This window comes from Lepisosteus oculatus, chromosome 7 (genome assembly GCF_040954835.1).
Source record: "Lepisosteus oculatus isolate fLepOcu1 chromosome 7, fLepOcu1.hap2, whole genome shotgun sequence".
In the NCBI taxonomy this organism is placed as follows: Eukaryota; Metazoa; Chordata; class Actinopteri; order Semionotiformes; family Lepisosteidae; genus Lepisosteus; species Lepisosteus oculatus.
This window is the reverse complement of record NC_090702.1, coordinates 21461158-21487080: the sequence shown is the minus strand read 5'-3', so window position 1 is coordinate 21487080 and position 25923 is coordinate 21461158. Positions and strand designations below refer to the sequence as shown.

The 25923-nt window shown below is 36.1% G+C and overlaps 2 protein-coding genes across 2 annotated transcripts; one reads left to right on the top strand and one right to left on the bottom strand.

Moving 5' to 3' along the window:
• The first annotated feature begins 4525 nt into the window (after window positions 1-4525).
• Window positions 4526-14071, top strand: glipr1a (GLI pathogenesis-related 1a). Its single transcript, XM_006633594.3, has 6 exons — window positions 4526-4917; window positions 8773-9021; window positions 10872-10990; window positions 12069-12154; window positions 13644-13670; window positions 13761-14071. Exons 1-6 carry the CDS (start codon window positions 4732-4734, stop codon window positions 13925-13927), a joined length of 834 nt encoding a protein of 277 aa, XP_006633657.3. The 5' UTR covers window positions 4526-4731; the 3' UTR covers window positions 13928-14071.
• A 2811-nt stretch (window positions 14072-16882) lies between these two features.
• On the bottom strand, window positions 16883-25923 carry krr1 (KRR1 small subunit processome component homolog). The gene is made up of 10 exons (XM_006633595.3): window positions 25816-25923; window positions 24804-24979; window positions 23787-23921; window positions 23170-23295; window positions 20698-20781; window positions 20560-20616; window positions 19843-20013; window positions 19045-19122; window positions 18315-18408; window positions 16883-17149 (listed from the first exon to the last, which is right to left on the bottom strand). The coding sequence occupies exons 1-10, from the start codon at window positions 25889-25891 to the stop codon at window positions 17007-17009; spliced, it is 1140 nt and encodes a 379-aa protein (XP_006633658.2). The 5' UTR covers window positions 25892-25923; the 3' UTR covers window positions 16883-17006.

Below are 25923 nucleotides of genomic sequence, written 5' to 3'. Positions count from 1 at the left end.
TGAGGTATCTTAGTCTTCTCCTTCGAAGATCCAGCACTCTCTTTTCTTTTCCCAGTACTACTCATATCACAATTCTTCAAAGTCAAAAATAACTTTTTATTTTTCAAATATAACCGAGGTTTAAGCAACTAGTTTTAAGTTCTTATTTTTCTGTAGTCAAAAAGCAAACAAATAATATTCAGGTCATGAAAAACTCAAGAAACTCCTCAACCTCTAAACTTTACCTCCCACCCGAACGCCATCTTGAACGCTCTCATCTCCTAATTGTTGTGCATTGAGTGTCCTTCGATGAACTGTCGTCACCTCCAGTGTACTATTGGAAGATAAGATAAGATCACTTTATTGGTCATGTACAGTACAATTTCATGCATAGGAATGAGTCTTTTTCACGTACCCCAGCTTGCTCTGCATGAGAGACAGACACACAGATAAGGAGAGAAGCTTGGGGTCAGAACACAGGGTTAGCCATTGTAAAAATAATAATAATTATTGCTTACATTTATATAGCGCTTTTCTGGACACTCCACTCAAAGCGCTTTACAGGCAATGGGGACTCCCCTCCACCACCACCATATGCAGCATCTACCTGGATGATGCGACGGCAGCCATAGTGCGCCAGAATGCTCACCACACATTGTACAGCACCCCTGGAGAAGTTGGGGTTAAGGGACTTCCTCAGGAGCCCAACAGCCCAATTTCCTACTGATACCTCTGCCGACCGCAGGATTTGAGCCAGCAATCTTCCTGCCACAGGCACAGATCCTTAGCCACAGTGATACTGCTCCACCCTGCTGGGTGGGGCTCTTATTATTCTTATTCTTATTATTATTAGCACCTTTAAATGTAATAATAATAATAATTATGTTTCTTTATTAGCCTTATACAATTCCTTGCATTAGGATTTTGTCTTTTTGCATACCCCAGCTTTTCTCCATGGACACACAGACAGGGAGAGAAGCTTGGGGTCAGAACACAGGGTCTGGCATTGTATGGCACCCCTGGAGCAGTTAGAGTTAAGGGCCTTGCTCAGGGGCCCAACAGAGTAAGATTCCTCTGCCAGCTGCAGGATTTGAACTGGCAACCTTCCAGTCATAGGTGCAGATCCTTAGCCACAGAGCCACCGGTCCACCCAATGTGGAGGAGGAGGATACAATGGATACAATGTATCTGTTTAAAGTGCTTTATAGGAAAAGTAAAGAACAATTAAAACAAATGAAAACAAAGATAGGAAATACAATTAGCACAGAGAAACACAAAATATTAAAATTTTTAGCAGTAGTAGAAGATGCAAGGAGCAGACACAGAAATTAGTTACACATAAGCCTTCCTAACACATAAGGTTTTGAGCATGGATTTGAATGCTCTCAATGTAAGTGACTCTCTGATGTCCTTGAGCATTGAATTCCAGGGCTTTGGAGCATAGCAGGAGATGGCTCTGTCACGCACAATGTAAGGGCTCGGGAGGGGAACAGGAGACCTGAATCTGCTGAACAAAAAATTACGAGGTGGGGAGTAGGAAGATAATAATAAGTCATATAGACACTGATGTGCCAAGCCATGTAGAACCTTAAAAGTGAGCATGAGGATTTTGAAGTTGGCACAAAACCACATAGGAAGCCAGTGCAAGGACTCCAGGACAGGAGTAATTTTGATCACTGGCACACAACCTGGTCAGGACTCTGGCTGCCAAATTCTGGACTTACTGAAGTTTGTTTAGTGGGAATATAGATATCCCAGTGAATACAGTGTTGCAGTAATCAATTCTATAAAAGACTAATGTGTTGACCAGCTTTTCTGCTACAGAGACAACATACAGTCGGACATAGTCTGGCAATATTTTTTTGCGTAATAGTCGAAAACAATATTCACATCTTTCTAGCTGATCGCTTGGATCAAATCAAATCAAAGTTTATTTATCAAATGCACAACAATACAGCATGCAGCAGTAGTTGCTGGCAATGGAATGTCTTTTCTACAGGCTCACCAGGGGGTAAAATCACAAAATCAAGGTTACAAAATAATGTTTCATAATAATAGATAATATTGTAATAGAAACTGAATAAAATAAACTCAGACAAAACTCAATAGGAATAGAGCTGCTATGTGTCCATGGTCTATGCAATATATTATGTCCAAGTAGTGCAGTGTGCCGAATACAATGAAAACTGTATTTACATGTAGCCATTGTGGGTGATTTGCTAAAGGAGCTGCAGGTTGGCTATTTGGCAGTCTTATTGCCTGGAGGTAGAAGCTTTAGAAGAATGCTTCGGTACTGTTTACCAGATGGAAGGAGAGAAAATAGTTTGTGACTGGGATGGCTGGGGTCCTTGAGAATGGACCTGGACTTCTTAAGACCAGTGATATATTATGAAAAAATGAAAAGTGTAAATATGATATAATTATTTTAGCTATACATGGCTTATTTGAGTAGAACTGCATTGTTCACTAGGCTTGCTATAATTGCTCTGTATCATATATTTAGAGTGTTTTTTAAGTGAACATGACTTCAGGTTCGAACAGAGTTGAATTTTCCCCATAAGAAATATGGAATATATATATATATCATTTTTATTTTCAATTTAAGCTCTCCCGCCTTCCGAATAGATTTTCAGGAATGAATTATGTTCTGATACCAGGGTGTAAGTGTATTCTATGTACAGTATATTCTGCTACAACCTTCAACTTTCAGGACTAGCTGTCAAAAAATGAATTTTCAAATATATCCACTAGGTGGCGGGAGTCTACAAATTGTAGCAGCGCAAAATATACAAATATAGTTCAGGTGGGTAGCTGCCTCAGCAGGCGTAGGCTGCAAAGGAACAAGTAATAGGTTTATTCCGTGCTGAAAAAAAAGAAGAAAGAGAACACAACGTTTCGGCCGTGGAGCCTTCTTCAGGTGTGAGAGAGACAGGGCAGTAGGCAAAGGTAAAGTAGCGGGAGAACATAGGTTGGGAGGGAGGAGGAGTGAGAGGCGGGAGCAGGGGACAGAAAGAGAGGCCAATCAAGAGGTGTGAAGTCAGAATGGGTGCAGAGAGGTGTGAAATGAAACTTCCAATGACTGGAGAAAATTTAAAAGAACAGTAGTCTGTCTTAAGAGAAGGGAGAATGTGTGATTCTACTGTATGTTTAACAGCCCAGTTAAAGTGTGAGAGGCCGAACTGATCGTTGGTGACCGAGCGGTAGGGGACACAGAAGGAGGTCCAGTGGGGCAGCTGGCGTTGAGCCAGGTGGCAGGTCAGGACTTCTGAGGCTGGGGGTCGAGGCGCAGCTCCTCTCCATGTGCTTGGGAACAGCAGGACTTTCAAGAATACCCCATGGATCTAGCGGAGAACCTCCGTCATTGCTACAAGAGGGGTAGTCAGTAAAGCAATAATAAAAACCTAGGATATAACAAACCAGGCATTTATGTACTTAACACACAACTTCCTGGTTTATGAATCTGATATACATGGGCACACAATTATGGCACCTGAAGAAGGCTCCACGGCCGAAACGTTGTGTTCTCTTTCTTCTTTTTTTCAGCATGGAATAAACCTATTACTTGTTCATATACAAATATATCCGTCGTTAACTTAATGGTTCGTGGGTACATAGCACATAATTGAGTTCACATTAAATAGAAAAAAAAACTTTTACTTTCACTTTTACATGAAACATGGTACTAAAATCCAACAACCCAAAAAATGCCTGACTAATTTAATATCTAAAAACGATCAGTATTTTTACACCTGCAAACATTACCAAGTAATGCCAAAACTATGAATAAAATATATATGTACGTTGACTTCTCGATGGAGCTCAATACATATAGTGTATTGTACATAATACAATTTGGAAATGCTGTATACACACGGTTTTATTATATTTTATTCCACTAAGGTGTCTAAGAAAATGTAATACAATTTAATACATGAACAGTCTATAAGAAATGTACAGTAAGTAGAATCAGAAAATACAGTAACTTCTAGCTGTAGTTCCTGTGCTGTGTCAAAGTCCATCCATAAGCGTAAGGTACAACATAGAGTATAAAATTGTTTTTACATGTATAGAATTCTCTCATGTTAGTTTTAATTTCAGTTTGCAATCATAGAAATAGCACTCTAATAATGACCATAACCTTTTCATTTTCTTATTAAAGCAGTACCAAAGACAATCGTTATAAAATGAAAATAATAAAAAGGGAGATTAGAAAAAAGAACTCCTTTCATCTTCTGCAACAGATATAATTTGCATTTATTTAATCATCATGTGTACATACTGTACATATATCAGCAGAAGTAAAGCCAACTCTTGAAACCCGGTATACACAAAGCCCTTGTCTTCTCAAAGCACTCAACAGGACAGGTTTCCGATATGACATAAAGTAAGATTCATTTAACTTTCTAGGCAAAGCACCTGATTTATGAGAATTTCTAAAAGGAAATGGGCTGTCGTTGTGAGGATCATTTTGCATGTTCACCTGATGAACTAAAGAAAATGTGAAACACATCTGAAGTAACTGTCATAATATCCGCGTGTATACGGATTTCCTTCCTGTTTTGCACACTTCTACACTTGTTAGCAAAGTTCCTGATTATAACTTCTTTCTGCTCTTCAGAAACTACTGCATTAGTCAGTGCTCTTTGGAGTACCGTGATCATAACTGCTCCCACCCTAAAATCATTCTCTTCACAGCCACTACAGCCAGTCACAGATCCACGCTTGTAAGACTTCAAGACTGAAAGGCTGAACATGGCCAAATTGTCTTTTAACCTGCTACTTTTTACAATAATGATGGATTCCACAGTTTACCTGCAGTCTTTAAGAGAGAAGCCTTTGCCAGATATCAACAATCAAGACTTCATCAAAGAGTGTGTTGAGGCTCATAACCAGTTTCGCTCTCAAGTAAATCCACCTGCAAGTGGAATGATGTACATGGTAAGATACTTCAGAAAACAAATTTTCAGAGTTTTATACTTATAATAAATGTACTACATATTTTATGCACATTTGATATGATGATGCTGTGCAGAATTAAGAAAAATAATCTGCAAAATGATATTGCTTAAACTTTAAGACCAAACTTCAAAGCAAAAAGCCACTGTTTGTCTTGAAACTTCATTAAGCAATGCGTAGAATCCTGCATTATTATTTGCCATTTCTGCATGAAAATATGACGTAAGCAGGTCTTGCAAAAAAGAAAGATTTACTGGAGGTTGTTGAAAGTTTGGTATTTTCTGTGTTAAAGTTAGCACTTTTAGATGCTTTTAGATCTACAAGGTTAGATGTAGTGCTGCACCATATATTTATAGCCACAGGAGATGGCATAAAAACCAAATGCTGAAAGAAAAAAAAATGTGTGAATTTCCTAGTATAGAGCAGAAGTAAAGGGTCTGTTAACATTGATTCATTTCAAGAAGATGTTTCTTTGACTGCTTAAATTTATAGAATTCACTCTTCAACACTTTAAATATCTAGTTTTAATTTTCTGGTGAGTGAAGTACTATTTCTTTCCTATTTTATCTTATCATCCTTGTCATTAGCTTATGCATTATCAAGCTAATTGTGCTTTGACAAATTAATGACTTTAATTATCTTTAATATTATACCAACCTCCATGTCTGTTAAATGAGACTCCAAACTGAGCTTAATGTAAGATTTTGCTATTACTGTCAACTGCAATGTAGACTAGCATGGTATTAGAGTATGAAGGAAAGCATTTTGTTGTATTTTAAATGGACATTCCTACCCTTTTCATTATTAGAACCATTCATTTGAGGAACATGTTGCACAATTTTTAAGGTGAGAAGTGCTCTCTATAAATGGTGCGTTGTTAACTGTTCCCTTTGTATAAATCTGCATGTAGTGCTTCTTGTGACATGTCATAATTACTGACATTAAATGGATCTGACATGGAATTTCCCAGGAGATAAAAAGCAAGTTTGGACACTATGCTGTGCAAATAATTTTAATGTATGTTCCAGTATTTAAGAATACTGAAGGATGGGAAGGTACACTGGGAACAAATGATCTTGACATTTTTCTGTTTATATGACTTTTAATTCTTTTATTATTATGGTTTATTTGTTTTTCTACCAACTTGTCACATTGACATTCAGATCCTGACATTGTCAGAAACTAGTAACTAGTAGTAACTCTTAGACTTTTTTACAAACAATTCCTTTTTGATTGTTAAGCTTTTTATAATCCAACAAATACAAGGATGAATTAGAAAGCCCTTTCTAAGGCAACTGACAGTTTAAGGGATATTTTGTCCCCTTAAGCACAGTGTGGGCAGATTGTTTATCCAATAGTTTTAATGTTGGGTTGGCACCTTTTCAGGAAAATAAGGACCCAAGTGGATTTTTGTACCATTTCCCATTTAAACCCATTTCCCCTTTGAGCATAACAAGCTTTCATTTTTTACTCTTAAGTGAGGAACAATCTCATGATCTTGTTACTTCCAAAAACAAGTTCTGAACGTTTCCTTTAGTCACACCTTAGGTTATTTTGGGATTTTCCATTAGTAATTACCAGCAAGTAACTACACATCAACCTTTTCTAGTCTGGATTTTCAGTTATCTATTTAAATGTATAGTCTCATAATACTGTATAATTAAAGTCTGGTAAAACCTTTTCAGATCCACTATAAATATGTTAATTAAACTAAAAATATAATCTATTAATCCTGTGAAAGCTGCAACAAAGCCTTGTGAAAACTTTGATGATGACTTTTTACAATTTTGTCTTTTCATTTTGTTGTTTCTTTCCTGTTTTATACCCACTTGGTTTGGTATTTGTGCATACACTCTTCCGATATGTCTATGGTCTCATCCTCATGATATTCAATATTTGACAAACTGTTCCAGAGTTTTCTGTTGCGCAGTAAACTCAGGATGTCCCATCCAAGTCAAGCCCATTTTTTCTCTGGCCTATTATGTCACCGTGATTTGGAAATCTAGGTCACAAATGGCTATGAAAAAGCATAATATTTTATTTAAAAAAAATGGCAATGGCTGTTCAATGTTATGTTACCTGCACCACCTCTGTCCCATTTGAAAATAATTTTAAATCCTCAGTCCTTTTGCTTTTCTCATCATAATGCAGCCCTCTTTTCTGCATTCTTACACTCCATTCAATTATTCAGTCATATTGTCATAATGACCAAATGAGATGTACTGTACTTTGACTTTAACACACCTGGCTGAGGACAGCGCTGGGCAAAGATCAGCAAATCACAAACAGGTTCTTGTCTTTCATTTCTACAAACTGTTTACTACTGAGGATATGACACAGACTCAGAATGCTGATGGAATTACAGAAGCAACCCAGGTGTGACTTTGCATTATTTAATAAGGAAAAACCCCACATTTGGCCAAACAAAGTAAAGAACTAGTGTCCGTCTTTCTGCAGTCTGATGCCACTTACTAGGTTTATAGATAATGTTGACCTGAACATACAGCAAGTGCCCTGGAATGCATCAAAACCAGATTGAGAAGCTTCTTGGAACAAGAGAAGGGAGAAGGCTAGAATATTGTTGCATATCAGCATTAATGGAGATCCTTGGCAGTCAGCTGGCATAATTAAACTTGTCCAGACTCACCAGCAGAAAACTGAATCAAGACAAAGAAGAGCCTTAAAGCAGAGAAAACAACAAAGTAAAAAAATAATGATGATGTCTGCAGACAGTGGTATACAAATTGGAATAGACAAAGTCAACCAGTCAAAGATAAAGAAAGAAACGTTCAGAAAAACCACTTATTTAAGTCTATTGAAGCCCTTGAAGATACTGTAGTAAAGAGGTACAAAAGGAAGGTGGTGAAGACGTTTTTTAAAGAATTTTCAGTCTGAGATGATTACTATGAAATATTCCTGATTATCTCTCATTTGGTAATTAAAAAAAAATAATCTTGTGTTTGTAGTAACACATATATTTATCCACTTCATTTTAATTTATAATTATTGCTATGCTCTAGTCTAACTAGTATTTTAAGTGAGTCTCATTTGTTTTCTTCAACAACTAAGGAGAAAACATCCTTTGGATTTTCTGACAATTTTCCTGCTTAACATACATGCCACATTAATTGCTATTTAAAACAAAAAATAGAATAGAATAATGGGTAGGATACCCCTAGCTTTGCTACCACCCATTTTGCCTAAATGACTGACTATACCAACACTAAAGGTGTTAGGTCCTCTGACTAACATGAGGTGCAGATAGACTCTGTTCCTGTTGAATGGTCAGTGAAACAGACACTCAGAGAATAGACTCCAGCCAAAAGAGGCCAAGAAACCAGCTTCTGGATGTCACAGAATGATGTGGAGGACAGTGTGTCACTAGGTAATCCCAGTGACCACTTTGTGATAACCAATATTAACCCCTGTCATGTGCTCCTTGATTTGTGTCCTCAACCTTAAAGGATCAGCAGTAATTTATTTTTATTATATAAAAAAAGACCTTGACCATCCACTGACATCCAGACCTCCCTCAGACTAGTTTTAAATTTAAATGCACTTACACTGTTTCTATTGTTATCACAATGTTTAATGAAATAAAAATTAGCCAGAAGGAACAGATAATCCTGTGGTAAAATATGCAAACGATAGATAAGACTTTATAATTGTAACAAGCACTTTATTTCATTACGAAACAAAGTCTGAAATAAAAAAAAAATACTTCTTGGTGTTATTTCGTTGAAAGTAACATATTAAACTCTCTCAATTGCTGTTACTGATTATTAAGTGAATTAATCTTTGTTTGGTTTACGAATTTATGAAACTTTTTTTTTTTAGACCTGGGATGAGGCTTTGGCCAAAACCGCAAGAGCCTGGGCAAGGACCTGCAATTTTAATCACAATATCTACCTGAAACAACCTGGAAAGGTTCATCCCACTTTTACTCCTGTTGGGGAAAACATCTGGGTTGGAGCACCTTCTTCCATATTCACTGTATCCAAAGCAGTAAAGGCGTGGTATGATGAAGTTAAGGACTATGAATATAACGACAATGTGTGCAGAAAAGCATGTGGACATTACACTCAGGTATGACATTTCTTATAAATCACAGTGATAACACTTTGTTTTTGTCACTGAGTTTTTCTCATTGACATTGTTTAGACATGGCCAAGGATTATACAGTATACCCTCTTTCTGGCCTGAACTCTAGGACTTGAATGAGGGGCAGGACTATCCGGGTGATACTGGGGTTAAGGCAGACATAACAATCGGGGACTGATAAGGACTATGTAGTTGTGTAGGTGTCATAGTGCATTGTCCCTTCCTCCTTTGTCCCTCTCTGTCAACCTGTTTGAGGTTCAGTTAAGCCTATTCAGCAACCCCACATAATCTAGTTTATAACCGCTTGCTGTGTGGTAATTGATGGATGTCTAGGCAAACTGTCTACCATTGTTGATTGGCATCTGCCCTACTGCTTGCACAAGAAACGTTGCAGGCCTTGAAAGAAGAAAGCAGACAAAAATAACAGGCAAAATACACCATCCATGACAAAACACTGGACATTTTATATATTTAAATTAAATATAACCCCCCCCCCCCCCCCCAAGACACTGCTTTATGCCCACATTTGTCACTCTGTGACTCTGTGCCCGAGAATGGAAACAATCCAAGTGCTATGTTTCACATGTCTCAAATGGTTACCTACCACTCAGGTGCATTTTTGACATTTGACATTCTTGACAAAACACAATTTATCACTTTTTATTTAACTGCTCTCTCTTTCCTGAGGCTCTCTATTTTGTAACAATCAAGTAGTGGAAATGTTGAACATACGACCAGTACAGTTCCAATTGTAGTAAATATTTTCAATTTGGCTTATGTAATGAAGAAGAAACAAATAAAACCTCATTATTATCCTGAAATTCAGAGAAAGAGGTGAAGTATTATCAGTTACTCCTGCTGTTAATAACAGAGCAGGTCTCAAAAAGTAATTGAATAGTCATTCCACTCATTGTTTAGATCTGTTATGTTCAATTATTTAAATTACCATATTTAAAATCATTGAAGAAGTTTGTATTTCTCTGCGCTTGCAACATTCCTCACCTACCATGGGTTTACTGCAAGACTTGGAATATAATTATAAAATCAGAACAATGTTTAAACATGAAGGCATTCGGCATTCATGCTTGTTCCATTGTTATGTTACAAAATTAAATCTGCAAATTCTGCAAGATTTGTTTCTGCATTTCAAACAGCCAGGGTCTCATGAACGGTGGTGTGGCTTTTGTATCCTGTGTCTGATTTGGCTACATACAGTATAGAGGGAACAGGGACTTTGGCTGGTTGCCCAGGGCTGACCACAGCTGTATAAACTGTCTGATTTTGTACTGTATATGGCAACAAACTGGCAACAAACAATTGCTCATCTCCAAAAATCAAAGCTTGTTGCTGGTCTTGAGAAAACGAGTGAGAGGTCAAGCTACTGGCTGCATCTGTCCTCCTTTGTATATTGCAGTAAAGAAATCTCCTACTTGAGTTACCATTAGTGGTGTGGTTGTCTGGGAAGGCTCTAAAAGATATTACATTTTGTTACATTTTTTTTAAAAATGGGAGATGATATTTCAGTTTCCACTGTCTTACTCACATTTAAATATATTCTAGATGTTTTGTTTCATTTATTTATTAATCAATAATACATTTGCTATTTAGAACAATTCTATAGGCCCTTACACAGGAACTTTCCAAATGTTCAGTCAATAGTTACGTAAAGTAAGTATTATTGGTGATTTCAAACAGCCTAAATGTCTTTTACAGATACTAGTGACATCTGGCTCAAGCTAATGAAATTACTTAGTAAAAAACTAAAGAAAGATGGAAAAATATGAGAGAACATCACATTTATTGTAGCAATTTGACTTCATATGCTTATTCTCTAGGTAGTCTGGGAGAAAAGCTACAAGGTTGGTTGTGCTGTTCAGGTTTGTCCTTCTGGAATCACTGATTTCTCTACTTCCATTCCAAATCCAACCATATTTGTTTGCAACTATGGAGATGCGTGAGTATACTGAACACAACACGATTTTCAAGCACATCTAACCAGTAAATTATTTCAGACCCTAAGGTTATGCATCAATATTAGATATGAATGCAAAAGAAATGTCCACACTACTACAAATAAGCATCGTGACATGCTTACATCTATGAGAACTACAACACTAGTGAAAATAAACCAAATATTATCATAATCAAACCACACATTATCATCATTATTATTAAGTTTGTCCTTAATATATTGGCAATTGTTGTAATATATATACTGATGGAAAAAAGAAATGCATCACCCATTCCTCCACACTCTGCGTGGAACAGGCTGAAGAGTGACTCATCTGTGAAGAGGACCTGATGCCACTGCTGACGAGTCCAATTGCAGCCTCTGTCTGGCCCAAGCCAGTCAGTTGTGATGTCTAGGAGTTGTGAGCAGCAGTACGGGTGGCAGATCTGAACCAGTCTCTCAGATGGACCAGTCTGATGTCGGTCCTGCTCTGGTGTGGTCACTTGAGGGCGACTGGATCTTGGACGTTCATCTGTCCTGTCGGTCTGCTGAAACCTTCTCTGCAGTCAGGACACAGTGGAGCGGCTTACTCCATAGTGTCTGGCAATGCTGGCACATGACATGCCTGCCTGCAGCATGCCAATGGCCCTCTCCCTTGCTTCTGGTGACATTCGAGGCATTATGGAATACACAGAAAACTGACTAAGTGTGGCCTTTTTCTTGCGGTGACCTAAGCTTCGAATTAAGGCCTTATTTAAGGTGACCACATCAGGCATTGTTCCACCTGGAACTCATTGGGTAAAGGTGCACCTGACGAGCCCTCGTATGATTGGCAAGTTGCAATGCCTCAAGCTGTATTGCTGGTCAGAGGACTTAAAACAAATTGACAACTTTTTGTGAAAGTACATAAGCTATAACTATAGTATTCTCATTCCAGAAAATGTTGTGTTTCTTTTTTCCATCAGTATATTTTATACTTTCCTACCATTCTGGTACAGATTTACTGCTTTACTGCTTGTAATATCTCTGGCTTAGTCCTAAGGACAGTGTTTTGATTAAAGTGTGTGTTCTTTCTTACCAGTGGGAACTTAATTGGAGTCCATCCTTACACTCGTGGAGTCAGCTGCAGTAGATGTGGTAGTGACACTTGTGTTAACCATTTATGCCGTAAGTGTAACATACTGTCAAGTGTATAAATTCAGCATTGAGCATTTTTCAATGATTTATGAATGTATTCTGCTCTTTTAAATCTGATACCAAAACAATGTCATACATTTTGTGAAATTACAATAATTGCATGCACAAAATGTAAAATGTTTTTAAAGGTTTCATTCAAAACCTGAATGTTTAAACTGAAGATGCTGAAGAGTTAGATGTTTTACAGTAAATGTCAGCACCAAGAAAAAAAAAATGTTGATTGCATAAGTATTCAGACACGTGAACTCAATATTTGGTTGAGGCACATTTAGGAGCAATTACAATTTCAGGTCTTTTTGAGTAAGTCTATACCAACTTTTTAGCTCTCTAAATTTGCTTGGGGATCACACATGGGCGGCAGTTTTCAAGTCAAGCCTTTCCACAGATTCTCAATAGGACATGTCAGGACTTTGAACCAATGAAGGGCATTCACTTTATAATTCTTTAGTCACGGCAGTGTATCTCAGTGTATTTAGTCCTACTGAACTGTGAATTTTTCTCCCAATCTTAGGTCTGAAGCGGGTTTTCCTCTAAGATTTTTCAGTACTTTGCTCCACCTTTGTTCCCATCATTCTTAACAAGCTTCGCAGTGTCTGCTAATGAGACTTAGAACTTTACAATAATGTTGCCACCACCATGCATGACAGTTGTTGATCGATGAACATTTTCTTCCATCTCAAGCACTGAATTCAGTTAATCTTTCAAAGTCACCATTGTCCATCCCTAACCACCTTACCACCTTGTGTAATTTGGATGGATAGCTGGTTAAGGCAGCGTTTAGGTGCCTTCCACTTCTTATCAACTTCACCATGCTAAAATAAGATAGTAAGGGTATTTCAAAATGCTTTTGTACCCTTCTCAATTGTCTCCATGGTCATTATGGTTATGGTTGCTTGGAATTTACTACCTGACCAAGGAATATTGCTGAGACAGGTCTATTTATTTTGAACTCATGCAAAGAACTACAGTATCATACCACACAAAGAGGCCACTCAACCAATTGTATTATTTTGTGCACCAAAATTAATTTAGGCTTGTCATGGAAAAAGATTTGAATACCTATGCAATCATGACTTTCATATTCATTATCTATGTATTGTTTTTACTTTGAGTAGTTTTTTACATTGTGTGGAGTTTAGATAGAAATATTAATTGATAGTTCAAAGTATCATGACTGCAAGCTTCAAAGTAACAAAATGTGAAAACTGTGCAAGGTTTTCAATAGTTTTGCAAAACACTGTATGCACAACATTCAAATAGTAGCTATGATTTTACAGTATAGTGTGAATCTAAAAATAAACATATAGAATAGATAAAACTAAGTGAAATCTGATTAAAGCAATATCTAAAACTAAATAAACCACTGTAATTTCTTTTTTTGATAGTTGAGTGTATGATACCATGTGTACCTTTGATAAAAGGTTTGCATGTGTTTAAAACAAATTATTTTGTTTTTCAGGAAACCAAGCCCGGGAGCAATTAAAAAGTAAGTATTTAATGATTATAAGGGTAATTGAATAAATTACAGATTTTGCTTCAATGTCATGGATAAAACTATTTTGTTCTTGCTTGACAGGTTATAAAGACTGGTATCCAGACTGGGATACTGATGCCACCTCTTCTGCTTCTAGCAACTACTTCTGCATTACAGTCCTAATCTCAAGGTCTGTGTCACTTGCTCTGATATTTGCAGGAGTATACGGGTTTCAGCAGTTATATCCAAACATGTTTGCTTATGAATAATCTAGGTTGTTTCATAATGGAAAGCACATTTCTTAGTTCATCAGCAAATACAAATGCTGGTTTAAATATTAGACACTCTCTGTTCTTAAGTAAAATTCAAACAACACTGTAAAAAAAACTAAATAAAGTTGATAATCATACTGATCTGAAACTTTGCATTTGTTTCATTGCATAACAAAACTGATTATTAGTTTTCCTGAACACCAGTATTATACCATCCACTAGTGTACTAGTGCACAGCACAGCGTGTGCTGTCATGGGACAACATCATGCCTAGGATGGTTGAACACAAGACAATAAGAAGAGTTGATTCTAACTGATGATACTAACCCAGCACAGCACATGCCTTTAAGATCAATATTCCTATTCTATTTCCTGTTCTAACATGACTTGTTCTAGTGAAACAAAGAAACAGACGTTTGTATGCTTAAAATAACTTTCATGAATATTACGTATGATTTGGCACATACATGTACCATGTACTGTGCTTGCTGTAATTGTAACTCTTATGTTACACCTATGTAACATCACAGATCGAGTCTAAGTCCAAACTTAAAAATCAGAACAATATCTAATTTTATTCTAAATTCATTTTATTTTTCAGTCCAATATTGCATTATCATTGTTTAGCACCTTTTGTTATTAAAGAACTAGACAAATATTCAGCAATTTTTAGGTACTTCTGCAATATTCTTTTCTAGATTTAAGTCTGTTATCTTGTACAGCTAAAAAATTAGTTGAGTGTGCCACATTGTCTGCTAAAAATGAGTAATCACCTTTATCTTTCCTTCTTCATAAGTTTATACATCAGTTTTTAAGATATATTGCATTGTAGATAAATATGGGAAAAAATCTAAATGTTTGAGTTATCTTTATCACTACACCCACCATCCTTTGTATTTAATTTCTGGGTGTGGAACTTCCTTAAGATATGGGCAGACAAATGAACGAACATCAGATTTGCTCAAAGTTTCCAGGATGGAGCTACATTCACATTCTTTATTCTTGGCTCAGATGATAAAACATTTTAAAATCTGAGCTTCTATTGAAAATTGTAAGAAAAATTATATTTATATATGGGAAACATTTATATATGTGGGTAATCACTTGCTTATTCTGGAGACAGTATGAGTAACAAATGAGTGGCATTAATGCTTCTTGGTGCTGTGCTTTACCTTACACAAGACAGAAAAATATAATGGGGAGATTTAATGATATTCTTCAATGAGAACCTTCGGGTACTCAGTTATTAATGTTCAGTGATGTTTTTTGCAAGTTTTGTCCAAGTTCTGGACCTTCAAATCTTTGAAGGGCTCCTAGATTGTTGCTGCAGGGACTGCATTCTACATCTGTGACAGCTACAGCACAACATAGAATCACAAAATGTTGCGACTATAGAGATATAACCTTCCAGTATTTTCATCATTTGTAATCAGGACTGAAATCTTAGATGCATTAGATGTAAAATTGATTGTTTCAAGCTGAGTAGAATTTCTCTTATTTTAACAGCTTTTTTTTTTAATAATGCCAGGTTTAAGCCTTAGCAATCTTTAATGACTAATGAATAATCTTCCCCACTCCTGACAATTTTTTAAATATCATTAATGGAAGTTGATATGAATTTCCTTTAACATTGTACAATATGCAAGGGTGACAGTTGCATTATATATGTAACCTGCTGTTTGGTAAATGACTTTTTAAAAAATGGTCTACTTTAAAGATGGACTTATTGTACAATGTTAATTTGCCTTTGAATTAAAAAAAACTTTTTGTGTAGGTTTTATTCTAAAAACCCATTCTCTTCTTCCTTGCAGTTTATTGGCCTTTTCCCCTTTAAGCACTCTTTATACTTAGCTTTGGAATATTACTAATTAAATACATGCATTTCTTTATTTTGGAACTAACCTTTTGGGCCTTTTGTATTATGTAGTTTCCTCAGAGCACCATCACTGCTATATACAGTATAGCTCTCTGTTAAAGATTAAATGTGGACAAGAAAGCTTTCCATGACATCCATAACATTTACAAGTTATATGTGTGTGGGGTTACTTTATAAAATTAGCAAAATGTGGGAGATTATAATTATCAAAGTGATTGACGTATTGTGTACACTTATTATGGAAAACAACACAAAAACATTAAAAGCAATTTCCTCCCAAGGCATTTATTTGTAACCCCTTACACAAATAACTAAGTTTCTTGTAATAGCTTACTTTAAAAGAGAAGCTTTTCCCAACGCATCTTGAAAATTTAACCCATAATAAATTCCTGAAACACTTTCAGGTATAAACATGTAAATTCTTATTATAAAAACATTTTCCTGAAATATTTTAAGTAAATAGCCGCCATTCACAAGGTATGTTCACCTTGGATGTGTACGGCAGTTTCTGAAGCAGATGCAGGTCTCTCTCTAAAAACAGAAGAAACTTCCACACCGAAAGCATTAACAGGATACACCTCTTTGGTGATATCACACCTTAAATTCTTTACACATTTTCCTGTCAGCAAGGCTTGATATTCAAATTTAATAGATTACATTTGGCAATATTTAATTATAACTTAATTTAATAGTTTGTAATGCAGAATTTCAAATTTGCAAACCAAGAAGTCTTCCAAGCCCATACAATGACATATGATGCATTTTAACTATACTGTAATGTATACAAAATACAAGGCTCATCTTTAAATTGGCTTTTTTTTACGACACCTATAAGCTAGTCATTTTATTGCAGTTATTAACAATTGCCACGTGATACACCTCAGAATGGTAAATAACAGAATAATCTAGTGTGGCAGTCTTTGCTTTTCTGATTTTTTACATTTGTGGAGAAATTTTAGAAACTTCAAAGCAGATTTTTGTATATCACAAACTTATTATAAAAAACTACAGTCCTTATAATACAATAAAATCAGACTTTGCAGTTGTTAGTGAAATAAATGCTTAAAAAACCTTGGTTATATGATGTGATTTTATTATAAATTAGATGGAGTTATAAAAAATACAGCCAGTGTCAGCATAGAACACAGCTAAGGCTACAGGAGACCAAGATTTCTCAGAAAGTTCTTACGGAAAGCCAGTTCAGGCTTTTTTCTTTTTTTTCTTTTCAGAGGCAGAGGATGAGGGCAGATCTGGGTTAGTCGGGGGAGCTCCAAGCTTCTTATGCTTTGCCTTCTTAACTTTTTCCTTGATAGCTTCAACATCGATTTTAGTTTCCTTAGGAGCTACAAATGAAAAAGAAAAGTTTGTACAAGAAACAATTTAGTATTTGACGCCAAAATGGGATAGTTGCCCACGGATGACAAAGAATAAACCTTCAAGAAAACATAAATACATGCCAAAAAGAGAAAATCTGAAATATTCTTTTAACAACCTTGTTCTCTTATCTTCAAAATAGAAGGTCAAAAATATAAATCTTTAATGGGACACTCTATACAGGTGGTCCACGAGGTACTGTACATGGGAGTTAGGGAACAGCAAGTCAACATATAGTGAAACAGTGTACAAAGGAGACATTTTCCCCATACAAAATGTAAACATGAAGGTTTTGAGACCTTAAGACCATAAACTATGCTTATGTAACGTAAAGCGGAAGGCTTTTCCCATTAGAATTAATGGAATAGAGTTGGTTTAGGGGACCATAAGTTAAATTGAGTTCCAAATACAGCACAGAAGGTCTTGTTAGAACTCCAGTTTACACTCCTAAATAATGCAACTTATAGCAAACTGACTCAAAAGGGAATTGCTATACATACAAGATATGTACCCAACAAACAGTTCAGACACAGCTATACATTTAATGCAACTAAAACCCATAAAAAACACATTGAAAAGCATCAACTCTTTTCAAATTGTGATCTCATTGAAACCAACAAAATCAAAATCGTTCACTACTTTAGTGCAGTTTTTTCTTTTTCTTTTAAAATGTTCCTGCATTTAAAGTCAGCAATAACACCTCGATCCCTTGGTTGGATCAGTAACGTATTGCGCGGTGGTTACATTAATTTTGGGGCATAATGATTCACAATCTGAGACGTGTTACAGTCCATAAGAAGAAGAATTTTTAAATGTCAGATTTAGCACTTCACAATAAGAGAAACCACAAATCAGAATATTTTTACAGCAGGTTTCTCAATTTATATCTGAAATGTGAAATGACATACAGCTGAGCAGTTCAATCTTAAGAATCACAGAATATTTAATGCTAAAGCCTACACTGAACTTTGAATATTTTATTATTGTACTTTTAAATAACCCACAACCTCAAATGAAAGCTTCTTTATTATGCTGGACATGGAAGTGGTGTTTGAATTAGTCAGACATATGACTAGCCAGCCATTCTAAGAGTGTACCACAATTTCATGAGCTTTACTTGCAAGGATGGCATACCTTTTTTCACTTTCACAACAGGCTTTTCTTTGGGAGGAATAAAGGCTTTCTTTCTTTCTTCTTGCTTCTTGCTTAAAGCTTCAGCTTGTTTCACCTTGGACAAAAAATGTGCAAGTTATTGACTAAGAAACCTGACCCAAGTTTGAGAATCTTGGCATCAGCACAAAATGGTACGCAGAACCTATAATGCACAGAAAACAATTATTTAAACAGATAGGCCAACTGAGAACTATTTTTAATAGATACTTAATTATACAGCAGGTAATTTTTCTGAAGGAATGTGAGGATGGGACCTTGATTTGAACTTTAACCCCGAGTTACAAGTCTAGAGCCCTAATCACTGCTCCATACTGCTGCCTCAAATAAATCAATTCCTCACAGCAGAGGTATATCCATTCTCTACTTGCGCATCCCTTTTTTATTTGTCCCATCTATCCTTAACAGCTCTCCCATAATAAATATATAAAAGCAACAGCATAACAAAATACTACAATGCTCCATATACTTTTACTACAGTTACATTATATGTGGCAATAACCAAATTAATAGCAATGAAGGCATAAAGAGAGATTAGTCACAAACAATGAGTGAACCACACATCAAAACACTGCATACAAAGATGCTTCATCTACTATCAAGCACTTATAAAAAAAAACCCTAGCTGACTGAAAAGTTTATATTCACACAAGCACTATAATGCTAATCAGAAACCCCCTGAAAAAATGCCCACCTTAACTTCTTCCATCTTCTTCCGTTTCTTTTGACTTTGCCGGAGGAAGAACTCGCCACTTGCCAATTCCTTATCAACCTGTTGACAATCACATCATGCAATCAAAGACAATCGCAGAGGTTTTTTAATCAATCATTCAAAAAGATTTAAGTGTTTAATGGTTTAACTTTTTTTCAGCAAGGTTTAAAAAGGAACCTGGGAACATCTTCCTGTTGTTGAGCAGTGATGATTTCCTTTGATTTAGCCATCTTAGGAAGGAATGTAAAGAGTTAAATTGAATATTTTCTTTCTGTGACTGCCAGGATATTGGAGGAATATTTTTAATCGCTGTTCTGCGCGAGACATCTTGATTGCAGTCTCAGATGTATGTTGCAATTTCTTTCGGATGTCAAAGTTTTCTCCAGTACTGGCACTTCATTCTAGGCCTGATGCAGAATTATCTCTACAAACTGCATGCAGCGTTGATGGTTTAGCATACAAAAACAATGTGTTTTGGTAATATTCTATATCAAGTGGCCAGTGATTGGCTGGACCAGCTAGGAATATGATGAGTTATGAAGAATTTAAGTAGGGTGCTTTCCTTGTCTTTGTTTGCACAGAGCAGCCTTGCTGTTGTGAGGACAGTCTATTTGCAGATGCCTCTTAAATAAAGTTTTATAGTTCCCGATACAGTCTGGCGCTTCCTTATAGTAAGGCGACTTTTGCCTACCACTTTATAATTCAGACTACAAGACTTTTTAGTTTTGTACTTCTGTTGGTGTATAAGGGGCTCTTCCTCTGCAGCAATGGGGCACAGACCTGACTCTCTGGTGGAGCTGGAGGGAAGGGTGTGTACTCTTTCTTCACTGTCTTCTTCTTGGGCTGTTTCCGTTTGCTCAAATTTTTGTGCTTGAAGTGGGGCAGGAACCTCTCCCAGCTCTGTGTACGCAGCTCAGGGTCCTTGGCGAGCTCCCGTTTGATCATCAAAGTCTTAAAAAACGGCAATGAAAAAAAACCCGTCACTGAGTACGCAGGTTGTCATTCGAAAGAAAAGCAGCGTGGACATCACAGGCCAAGTTCAAGGATGGATTACCAGTGTTGATAGTGACCTCATGTCACTACATTGTGTATTTATTAGATAAAACAGGCACACCGAGTAATATGCCATTCAATGTATTATTAAAAAGTTCCTGGCTATCACTCTAACTCACAGATAAAGATATAGACAGACAATGATTATGACCTAGGTCATGAAGAGTGATTGTGTAACTTACAGTAATTTGTAAGGCATTATTTGGAGGACAAATACAGAACGTTAGAAAAAAATAGGAAGCGGTTTCAATGATTCAAACAGTTCATTTCCTGTTTTTATCTCACTTGTCTCTCATTAGCTGCACGTATTCAGATGTACACAATACTCTATTAAGGTGTATATGCACATGAATCTACATCTCCACAATTATTCCACACAGATTTCCAAGTGAAAAGGGAGCCATACAAAGTAACAAGCTGAGTTACAACGACAGAAGGACATACCTTAATGTTATATATTGGATGTATATTCTTCATTGTATCCAAAACAACCTTTCTGACCTAGAAGGCAAAGTAAAACTGATTAATGAAACACAACACAGCAGTTTCTTAAAACAACTTGTTATGGCAAGCTGTACTCACTTCCTTCAAGCCATTGTAAGGTCCCAGGGCAGACACTGTGTTCCCCTGTACCATAATGTAACAGTTTGTCAAAAGCTCAAGAGCCTAAAGGAAAGAAGAAAAAAAAACTCTGAAAAACATGATAAGAATGTGTATAAATAGTAACTTTCTGAAAATGGCAAGGTCTTTCCACACATTGAGGGTAACACCCCCTTATCTTTAGTCTGATGCTAAATCAGTACATGAAAGAACAAGGCAGCTCAGAAAATAGACATTTTATATAAATAGTTTCTTGTGCCAAGTCCGCCTTTCTTTCAAACTGTTACATACTGATTGTTTTGGCATTTCCACTTATTAGAAAATGATTAATTGCCGTTTTTGCTCTATTGTTCATATGCCATTCTTTACCAGGCAGAGACTTACACAAATAAGACAGCAAACAATATTAATGAAATGCATTTTCAAAGCAGTTCCTTTTTTCTGCTTTGTATTTTCTTTGATACAATGAATGTCCAATATTATTTCTAACTAAACAAATTAACAAACCCACCACAAAACAGGCTTTTGATGAGCAGTAAATGGAATGTACACAAACTCTGGAGCAATCTTTGAGTAAGCAATTATTTAAATCAAGCCACGCTTGACTGTAGAGGTCTTATAGTAACGTTTAGTGCCTTAGGATGGCCTAATTCATTAGGTTTTGAGTTGATTAGGGTTCTAAAGGTAGTCTTGAAGAAGCACATTTCATCTTGCAAGGTGATACACTAATGAAGATGGAGAAGTGTTCAACATCACCTTATCTAGACAAAGGCCTGTATGTCAACAGCTTGGGATCATAATAGAACTATGCCATCACTTCATTTTCAAGAGGACACATTACCTGACCAATTATAATGGTCAAGTAGGGACCAAATGAGAACAAAAGACCAAGAAACTAGTCATTGAAAAGTTACCACCACACAAGATAATCACTAGTATAAGAAGCTCTACTCTGCAATATGATGAAGTAATTTCTACAAGTCTCCACATTGCATGGTGGAAGCCATAGGTATCTAATTTCTCCATAGTTAAAACAAACATCTACACAATTTTAGTCTGATCGCACAGAACAGAGACATGGACACACAACCACATTTGTTTGAGTCAACAACAAATGGTACTAGCTCAGCTCAACAAAGCAAGATGCCTTAACATGGGTAGAGAGGCAGTGGTGAGAGATATACTGAGAACAAAACCCCAGAAAAAGACAAGTAGGTAGCAGTGGACTCATCTGGGAATAAATGCAAATACAAATCAGCTCCCTGGTCACTCAGCTTCTCATATGCAATCATCTAAATATGCAATCATTTCTTCATGTGTGACAACAAGACCGAACACCTTCTTGGACTGGTCACTGCATTGACACACTAAGACCGGAACCTGTGGGCTACAAAGATGTGCAGTGCAATAGACCATGTGCACTAACAGAGGTACAAGATACAACTGCTATGTCCTGCTGAGTTTCAATACTAATAGGTGTACTCTATGTTGAGATTGTTTTAGGGTGAACAGTTGTCTTGCCCACAAATTCCTTATATTTTTATTTATATTACAGTCCAATGCTGGCAAACTTTATTGGACTGTATACATTTTAAATATATTTAAAATCTCTTGTGATGCTATGGATCTCTCCAAGACAAGAGAACAAAATTAAAAATAACCACAAAACAATCTATAAGATGCTTCCAAAACCTACAGTCAGACAATACATACAATATGCTGTCATGAAAAATAAAGGAAACTTGAAATTTACCACTGGAAAGTCTAACACACTTAAATCACAGAAAAACTAAAGACTCTCCCCATATTAAATTTTATAGCTTTTGGGCAGTTTAGAACTGAAATAGGCAACAGGGACCAGCTTCATCCTGTTTGAGATAAAAGTTTTGTGATGTACACAAAAACAGCATAAGACCACACTATATTCCATTTTATGATGTTACAAACAAACTGTAATTAAAAACATGCAGAATGATTTAATATATGCTGATGAAGGTAATTCAAGCACCAACTTCTGAAATGCTGTCATCAAAACTACACAATGTCTGATATTACAGAAAGGAAGAAGAAAATTATAAAGAGTTAAGTTTTTACAGAAACAAAATGAAAACTTATCAGCCTATCATGGGAGCATAGGACACAAGGCAGGGCATCCTGGATGGGAGACCAGAACCCTGCAGTGCACACCCACACAAGCACACAGGGACAATCTAGATAAGCTCTCCAAAAATACATCACTGGCCTTTGATGTTTAATTCTTGGTCTTTTAAAAAAAAGTAAAAGTCATACTTTTCTCCAACTAAAATAAGGCATCAAAGAACAACGAGGGAAACAGTGGCCTGAGTACTGGGCTTTACAGGACTGTTTATTTAATAACAGTGCCAGCGAGTGAAATACAAAAATGTAGCTAAAACCACAACGCATGGATTCTTTATGACACCTTGTGATGCTTACCTTAAGAGTTGATCCTTTTGGTCCTATCAGTCTCTCTCTCCTCTTCACATATATTTCTCTGTTTCTGACTAAAGTCCCAATTTTGATGATGTCGCAGGCCACATCATCCTGAAGAATTCGCACAGCCTATAGCAAACAATCATTAGGTGGACAGATCAGGAAAACAGCTGTCAATTAAATGTGGAATTTGAAATTTAGTGGCTTACCCATCATTTAACCACTAGTAAAATCAAATTAATTAGACTCAAGATGGTTTTATACAGTACTTTCAAATACCCCCATTTACAAGGGACGCAGTTTTGATCTAACCTACATTCTATTTACAGTCAACTCTTGGAAAAATGGCAGACTTGAACCTACATGGGCTTAGACATATTTAACGTCTATTTCAGCAGTTACCTAGCATTACCTATGATATTTTTCACTCATCCACAAGTGAACCTATCGTATATGAAATGTTTAGGACTAAAGACAAAACTCACACTTTAGTCCTAGAATGAAAATATTTTTCAGACAGATCCCAAACTTTAACTTTTGGGCTACAAAATATCAAAGTAATTCTAGAATAGATACTTGTGTTTATTGGTGGTATACCGTAAATGTACCACAATACATACCTGATCAAATGGAACGCTTCTTGCAAGCAGTTTTATCAGATCTCTAGCCCTTATAATGGCGTATGGATCAAATGTCTTTTTTGTGGTGCTGACTGTCACACTACCCTCAATCAAGTCTAGGGTTGCTTTGATGTACTGAAGAAAGGAAAAGAAATATAAAACACATGAGAAACAAAGTACCATTAAAGCAAAGGATATTTTCTGAGGCAATTGTAGAACTTTAAAATACACACAATCATCATTATCTTTTCCAATACTTTTTGGTAGCTCATAAAAGTAAAATATGCAAAGTAAAAAACTTTTACATGCACATACAGTACTACCACCAAATAAAATTATTTAGACTGTTGGATTCCATGTTTTCACAAACAGAAATGGAAAAACAACATGTAACTGGTGCCTGGTACCACTTAAATTCCCATGATAAAACAAGAAAAAAAGATGCAGCTACAATTCTAGAATACAAGTACACTACAGTATTAAGCATTTTTAACTCAGCTATAAAATTAAAATATAAAAACAGCACAAGGTCATCAAATAAAAATGTTCCATATTTTTGCAAACTGTAATTCAAATGGTACCTATTTTATTATAGTACATATTGCACAGTAGCACATAAAAGCTTCATTACTTCATACATTGGTACAAACACCAGGAACTGACTTCACAGCAGGAAACAAAGGTGAAAAAAGTGTTGAAGAAAAAAATAAATAGCATTATTTATTATTTATTTTTAGATCTTCATTTTCAGTTCCCAATGTTAATGATTAAAATTGTATTAATTTAATGTTATAATGACCCATCATCTACGCAGTCATTACCTCCATAACCAACATTTCTGTATTTCTCTTTTAAGAACTGAAGCTAATATTCTCCTTTCCAACAAACACGTCATGTTACAGTGATCAATATGAAAGGCATCTAGTATTTTTTTAAAAAATCTGTTGGACACTGCACCTTAAGCCAACATAGGCACTGGATATATTCTAAAATATATTGTTTTTTAAATTAACTTACAGAGTCGTTTAGTGCTTTCTGCACAAGAGGCCAACACTCCTTTAAGTAAGCTTCTCTATATTTGGGGAACAGAGTGGCAAAACTGCTTTCCTCCAACAAACCCTTCGGATTGTCCTCTCTGGTAAATGGGATGTCCTTCCATCCCTCAGGAACTGTCAGAAGCTCAGACTCATCAACTGCTCATTCAAGACCCCAAAAAAACAACAACAAATAAATCATAAATTCAAGAAGTTGACAAACAAGACACTTAAGCTTCTGGACATTTACTATTCAGATACTAAAACCTGCAGTAACAACAGCAACATTACTACTAAGCTGATACAATTTTAACACAACAAACAGGCCCTATGAATTTCAGAAGCTACTCAACTATTGAAAACTGGAAACAAAAACTAGAAATGCTCTGTTTTTTAAAGTTAAATCATCTGTATTATTTCTAACAGCTAGCAATCCTCCCTTAACGCTGCTTGTTTACTTTTTTTTGCCTGATTCTGAATGTTGTTCCAGATGTCCCAAATAACATTCCACGTTTACCTCTGTTCCAGAGACTTTCGTATTCCGTCTACATACTGTATATCTTCAGGTTTTTTCGAAAATCCTTGAAAGCCTACCTGTGATGTTTCTCAATGTCTTAAGCTGCGTACGATGGATAAGTACAGCGAATACCTAGTTCTTAAATACAGTGCAAACTTTCACAGAAGTTATATCTTGATTTCTATTTTTGTATAGGTGCGTTTTCATCAAGAAATGGTTTCATCAAAAAAGATTTGTATGTACTAGTTCTACACCACGTATCTACAACGATATGAACCACTGTTACTACAATATTATTGGTAGATACTTTTAAAAAATACTTCAAAACAGATGGGAAAGTTAGCATTTACAACAGAATTCTCAGATATCCAATACTGTCCTAAGATAACTAATAGCATTGCCAATCAAACTGGAACGTTGCAAATGTATAGCTTCCTAAAGTTATGACCGGTTTTATACTGAATTTATGGTTTATTACCTTCATTTTGTTTGTTTTTGTATTTCTTCTTGCTCGGCGTTTCACTCACGCTTGCTCCTTCTGTGGAAGACGCCATGACTGCACTAACCTTTCACCGCTGAATCACGT

Bases quoted from the DNA above. Each gene is read 5' to 3' on its own strand.
- glipr1a (XM_006633594.3), top strand. From the start codon at position 4,732: ATGGCCAAATTGTCTTTTAACCTGCTACTTTTTACAATAATGATGGAT. The intron at 4,918-8,772 runs GTAAGATACTTC...TTTTTTTTTTAG, and splicing joins CAAGTGGAATGATGTACATG to ACCTGGGATGAGGCTTTGGC. The intron at 13,671-13,760 runs GTAAGTATTTAA...CTTGCTTGACAG, and splicing joins AGCCCGGGAGCAATTAAAAA to GTTATAAAGACTGGTATCCA.
- krr1 (XM_006633595.3), bottom strand. From the start codon at position 25,891: ATGGCGTCTTCCACAGAAGGAGCAAGCGTGAGTGAAACGCCGAGCAAG. The intron at 20,617-20,697 runs GTGAGTACAGCT...TTTGCCTTCTAG, and splicing joins CTTACAATGGCTTGAAGGAA to GTCAGAAAGGTTGTTTTGGA. The intron at 20,014-20,559 runs GTATGTCCTTCT...CCGTTTTTTAAG, and splicing joins ATCCAATATATAACATTAAG to ACTTTGATGATCAAACGGGA.